General features: G+C 41.3%; 2 protein-coding genes across 2 annotated transcripts; one reads left to right on the plus strand and one right to left on the minus strand.

Annotated features, from left to right (window-relative positions):
- The first annotated feature begins 619 nt into the window (after positions 1-619).
- On the plus strand, positions 620-2,626 carry LOC114756022 (uncharacterized). The gene is made up of 5 exons (XM_028944931.1): positions 620-880; positions 967-1,070; positions 1,157-1,365; positions 1,479-1,609; positions 2,504-2,626. The coding sequence occupies exons 1-5, from the start codon at positions 620-622 to the stop codon at positions 2,624-2,626; spliced, it is 828 nt and encodes a 275-aa protein (XP_028800764.1).
- A 57-nt stretch (positions 2,627-2,683) lies between these two features.
- On the minus strand, positions 2,684-4,674 carry LOC114756032 (uncharacterized). The gene is made up of 2 exons (XM_028944943.1): positions 4,478-4,674; positions 2,684-4,388 (listed from the first exon to the last, which is right to left on the minus strand). Exons 1-2 carry the CDS (start codon positions 4,672-4,674, stop codon positions 2,684-2,686), a joined length of 1,902 nt encoding a protein of 633 aa, XP_028800776.1.
- Positions 4,675-5,641: the final 967 nt, after the last annotated feature.

A 5,641-nucleotide genomic window follows, 5' to 3' on the forward strand; every position in this document is an offset into this window, starting at 1 on the left:
TCCGAGGACGAAGAGGCCAAAGGAGGAAAGGGACATCTTTTTCACTTTAATATCCCGTAGACCCAAGGGAGAGGAAGAGGGGAATATGTAAGTATATCCCTAGCTAGCGTTTTGTTTTTAAATGACACAGTGTGCCCTGACAATGACAGCAATAGAATTGAAAATGACAATAAAATACATGGGATGACAAGTATTGATGTCCCCAACACCATACTTTCTGTCACTGACATCTGACAATGTTTGCAGGACTGTCATCAAAATGTTTGATGAAGATATAGACCGACAACAGCTGTTTTCCCTGGGTGGAGTGAACAGAGTAAATAACAGGGTATTTTAGAATGCTCTGTCCCTGCACCCATGATTATGTTTGATAATGTTTGGTGAGATTATTGTATCAGAATGACGTTTTCACTTGTGTTCTGTAGGTGCTTAATTTGGTGTGCAAGGCAGTGATGGAGGACATGAAGGCAGAGTTGGGGCCAGGGAAGAGGCACATTTTCGATGTTGATTTCATGGTGAGGTTGCATAATTCCAAATGCAAATACCAATGACAGCAATTGAATTGGAAATGACTTGTTCTCTGTTAATGGATTAACAATTTCATGTCATGCAGAACATGATGGCACATGATCCAACCTGGAAAGCCCAAAAATATAAGAAGCTCTTTCTTCCTGAGTTCCTTGGCTACAACTTAGCTGAATGTGATTTCATAATTGGTCCGGCTCTTGTTGGCCAACACTGGTTTTGCGTTGCCATTCAGCCTAGCACATTGGATTTCCACGTAATAGACTCCATGAGGAACCATTTCGGAACCAAGGACAGAAAGCAGAAGAAGAAGGTTGTCATCAAAGACCCAGTGGAAATGGCTGTGGATGACTGTGTAAGAAAAAACTCATTATCTTTACCCTAGTTTTTGAACTTGGAAAATCATTAAACTTTCTATGTTGGTCCTGAATCTTGTTGCAGAGGATGAGGTTCAATATTATACTGGACTTGGTCAAGCCAGGATTGGTTGGGAAAAAGCCAATGTCTCCCATGATATTTGCAGAAGTTCCCCAGCAGAATAACCTGTCAGTTTTGTCAAATTCGATTTCTGTGTGGTAAATGCACATGTCAGATGTGTTAACTAACTGTGCTGATATTGTTGCGTCCACAGGAGGGATTGTGGGGTGCACTGCATGATGTGGCTGAGAAGATGGGAACCTGGTGTGACCCTTACCTACACAGAGGAAGAAGTTGCTGGCTTTCGTCGTGACCTGACATGGTGGTTGGTGAATCATGAACAGAATGAAAAACGTGACGAGGCATTGGCCCTTATTCGACGACCACAACCAACCAAGAGCACAAAGTCCAAGAAAAGCGTCGGTCTTAGGTGTCTCGATGTTAGGGTCATAATTCACTTGTCCTCTGTTAGATTGCTGTATGTAATGTGCATTGTAGGCTGACAAAAATTTACTGTGTATTGTTATGGTTAACAGAGATTGGTGTCCATAAATTTATGATAGTTGAGATCCATGATGCCAATTTATTCCCCAGTGACATGAATGAATCTGGGTTTAACCACACCAAAACAGATGATGACAACAACCCCATTGGACATGTGCTATTGGTTTTCATTTTTTTCAGGTCACTAAATTTTACTTCAATATATCCTGTTGGTATCCAACAGAAAATGACACCAAGTAAAGCAATATAACATCGATAATGATAAGGATAACCTGGTCTGATTTTACAACATCAGTTCAACACGGCTGTCAGCTTATGCTGATAGCATCACTGCCAATGACCAGAACAAATTTAAAAATGACACCAAGTGAAGCGAATATAACAGCGATAATGATAAGGATAACCTGGTTTGATTTTAAAACATCAGTTTTCCACAGCTGTCAGCTTATGCTGATAGCATCACTGCCAATGACCAGAACAAATTTAAAAATGACACCAAGTGAAGCGAATATAACAGCGATAATGATAAGGATAACCTGGTCTGATTTTACAACATCAGTTTTCCACGGCTGTTAGCTTATGCTGATAGCATCACTGCCAATGACCAGAACAAATTTAAAAATGACACCAAGTGAAGCGAATATGACAGCGATAATGATAAGGATAACCTGGTCTGATTTTACAACATCAGTTTTCCAAGGCTGTCAGCTTATGCTGATAGCATCACTGCCAATGACCAAAACAAATTTAAAAATGACAACAAGTAATGCGCCATTAACAAAAGCTAACATCCCCATAACAGTAACTTCCTTTCATGTATTCAACAACAAGTGGACATTAAGATACTAGCCACACTTAATGCTCCCTTATCACTGAAATTTCTATTAGCTTACTTACAAAAAAATGTCTCCACCTAGCTCCTAACTACAACCCCAGTCCCAAAAAAGTTGACAAGGGCGGAGCATACAACTATGTACACCAAAAAATGACCCATCCCCACTGTACTCGAAACTTCATGATGGGTTAGGATTTCTGCAATTCCTCCTTGTGTGTCCAGGCTGGTGGCATCTTCCACAGTGGTATATCCGTTTGTTCTGGAACTGTGATTCATCCCTGTTTACTTTTGGCCTTCCTGGTGGTCGGGATGTCATGGGAGGTAGCAAGAAAACTTGCTCACTGACATTTTCTATTCTATAGTAGTCATTTGGGTGAGGCATGTCTGTTGTTACCACAGGAATCATACTGCGAGCATAAATCTTTTCTTGTGATGACTTTTTATAGCAATTATCAATATAATCATAAACATTGCCGTGCACAATCTTGATGGCAGCACAAAAGATCTGCAACTGCATTGGTGTAGTCCAAGATCAACCCGATGGTCTCCACGTGATGTTGTCACCTTCACTCTTCCCCCACCATAATTTTCAGCATACATATGGTCAGACCCAGCCACCATATCCAGCACCTTACTCTCTATATTTGGACCAACGCAATTCTTCCATTTGGTCATAGCCACATAGGAGGCATGCAGCTTTCTTGCAACTTTATCTCGGTGCTCATAGATCAATTGGGGTACAGTATGCTTTCTCTCATTCACCATCCATGCATTGAATGATTCTGCTATATTACTTGTAATATTGTCCCATCTTTTATATGGGAACCTGCTTTTAGCCCACCTATCTACATCCCCATGATGAATAAGCCAATCAAATAGCCTTGGAGAAAAGGATCTCATGTCATCCATTGCTGCCTCAAATTTCTCATCCGTCCTTGCATATACAATTTTATCCAATAAATATAGTGCATCCTCCTTTGATCGGCCATTTGTCCTTGTTTGCCCCTTATTCATTTTCATAACTTCTGAACTAAAATTCTCCTTGATGTGTCTATAACAAAAGGCATGCCTTTGACCCCCAAAGATTGATGCCACTCCTCCGATGATAGCATTGTGTCGATCTGATACAATCGTTACTTCCACAGAACCCAGGATTTTTTTTATCATATAGAAAAACCACGTCCAGTCATCTAGTGTTTCTCCCTTCACAATTGCAATTGCAAATGGCAGCAGCTCGTTATCTGCATCATAAGCTGAAGCTGACAACATTGTCCCCTTGTATGGTCCGCTTAAGTGAGTTCCATCAACATACATAATATGCCTCGCGCCACCCAAGAAACCCTCAATGCATGCCCCGTAGGCAATGAAAACACACTCAAACCGGTTCCCAATAGCAGTCCATTCAGCCACTGATTTTTCATCTGTTTCCTTTATCCTTTCGCATACCCATGGTATGAGCATGTATGATTGTTCAGGCCTGCCATATATGTCTTCCAATGACTTCTCTCTTGCTCTATAAGCCTGTTTATATGTTAGATCAATCCCATACTCTCGTTTCAACCTCTTCCTTATCTCAGAAGTGCGCTTGTCTGCATGATCCCTCATCTCATCAATTATTATTGATGAGTTCAAACTAGCTCTTCCACTATGCATCACGTCCAAGCTATCTTGGGCAGAATGAACATGCCGGTTTATAAATGTCGTCACTCGTAGCACATCACAACTCTTCCCCACATGATTTGCACATAGCTTCCATGGACAACCCTCAACTTTACACCTCATCGACATGAATTCCTTGCTATTCCTCATATACTTGGCCACAAACTTGTTTGCAAGTGCAAACTTGTATACAGACACCCGAAATACATCTGCACTAGGAAAACGTTGGCCCACTCCTGTTAAAAGTCCCCTCCATTCCGCATGAACCATCTCACTACCATCCGTATCTTCAGCTCCGATAGATTTATCCACATTAGGGGGCCCACTTATTTCATCATTGTCACATTCACGAGCATTTTCTTCACTGAGCCAGCCATAATCACAACACAAACTAATGGGAGACGCATCCAGTTCCGTTTGCTGTGACATGCCCATGAATCTCTCTGTTCTGCATTCATAATGACAAGACTCGTTAACACAAATGACAAGAAGAAATTCATAAATGACAACAAATAGTTAGGACAAACTTCCACTTACATTTCTACATTGTCCCTTGGTTGGGGACCCACTTGTCTTTTTTCGGCCACATACACATGACCGCTGTTCCCATTGTATTGAAAGAGGTTATACATTTCAGCATTGTCATGAAGGTCAATCAATGTCTTCTCATCAAAGGCCACTGTGTACTTAATGTCATAATTTCTTCCATCACCACCAATCCACTCAGATATCATTAGCCTCAATTCATCAAGTGTCAGCCCATCCTTAATGCTTCTTAACCTCACACCACCTCCATTATATCTCACTTCACCTTCACCATTTGTCACAAATTTCCCCCCACATGAAAATAACAGAACAGCTCCTTCCCACAAGATGACCCAGCTTCGAAATTCATTTATCTTCATTACCTGCACTGATAACAGAAGTCGAATGATTATATGACTTAATACCATCATCATCAACTTACACGACCAACTTAGGGTTTGACACATTCATGCTTATAATTTGCAACAAAACACTCATTTCTTTCCAGTCCACACTAATGCTTCATTTTCTCAAAATCAATCCACTCCATTATTCGAATCTCCCTCCAACATTGTCCCTTTATCTGACACTAATCACTCTAACCCACTTGTGACACCATCAAACCCCTCTCCCTCAGTGTTTTTCCTTCCCCGTGCATTCACCCTCTGATCACCGTCCTTCCCCACACTTTCTATATACTCACACTGTCTCCATGCTTCGCCACCCTCTCCACCTCAAAACCATCCCCACATCGACGACATTGCCATCCAACGGGAAGAGGAAAATCAACCAGCGCATAAAGGAGAGGGACAAAAGACAGAGGCGAACAATATAGTCACTGAATACTAACCTCGCTTCCGTCGTTCAGTTGTTGCTTCGCGCGTTCATGCTCCCACGTTCATGGTCCCTCCCAAGTTTTTCCTCCAGCTCCCGCCACAACTTGCACACTTCCACCGGTCACTTTTTCTGTTTGCATATGAGGGGTTGTTTTGTAATTATGCAACATTTGCATAATCCCAAATCAGGCAATACTTCCCTATCTGGTAATACATTTGCTTAGCTTCCCATTTTGGCATTTTATTATTTCAGGCTTCTTTATGTGTCATTTTCCCAAACATTTATGAGAGGAGATAAATAACATGTTATGAAATGCAAGGAGAATGAATAGTCCTAGGC

The sequence above is a fragment of the Neltuma alba genome, unplaced genomic scaffold (assembly GCF_004799145.2).
Source record: "Neltuma alba isolate B1F8T4 unplaced genomic scaffold, ASM479914v2 tig00001361_pilon, whole genome shotgun sequence".
In the NCBI taxonomy this organism is placed as follows: domain Eukaryota; kingdom Viridiplantae; phylum Streptophyta; class Magnoliopsida; order Fabales; family Fabaceae; genus Neltuma; species Neltuma alba.

Bases quoted from the DNA above. Each gene is read 5' to 3' on its own strand.
- LOC114756032 (XM_028944943.1), bottom strand. From the start codon at position 4,674: ATGATATCTGAGTGGATTGGTGGTGATGGAAGAAATTATGACATTAAG. The intron at 4,389-4,477 runs GTAAGTGGAAGT...TTATGAATGCAG, and splicing joins CCAAGGGACAATGTAGAAAT to AACAGAGAGATTCATGGGCA.
- LOC114756022 (XM_028944931.1), top strand. From the start codon at position 620: ATGGCACATGATCCAACCTGGAAAGCCCAAAAATATAAGAAGCTCTTT. The intron at 1,071-1,156 runs GTCAGTTTTGTC...TTGCGTCCACAG, and splicing joins GTTCCCCAGCAGAATAACCT to GAGGGATTGTGGGGTGCACT. The intron at 1,366-1,478 runs GTCTTAGGTGTC...TATGGTTAACAG, and splicing joins AAAGTCCAAGAAAAGCGTCG to AGATTGGTGTCCATAAATTT.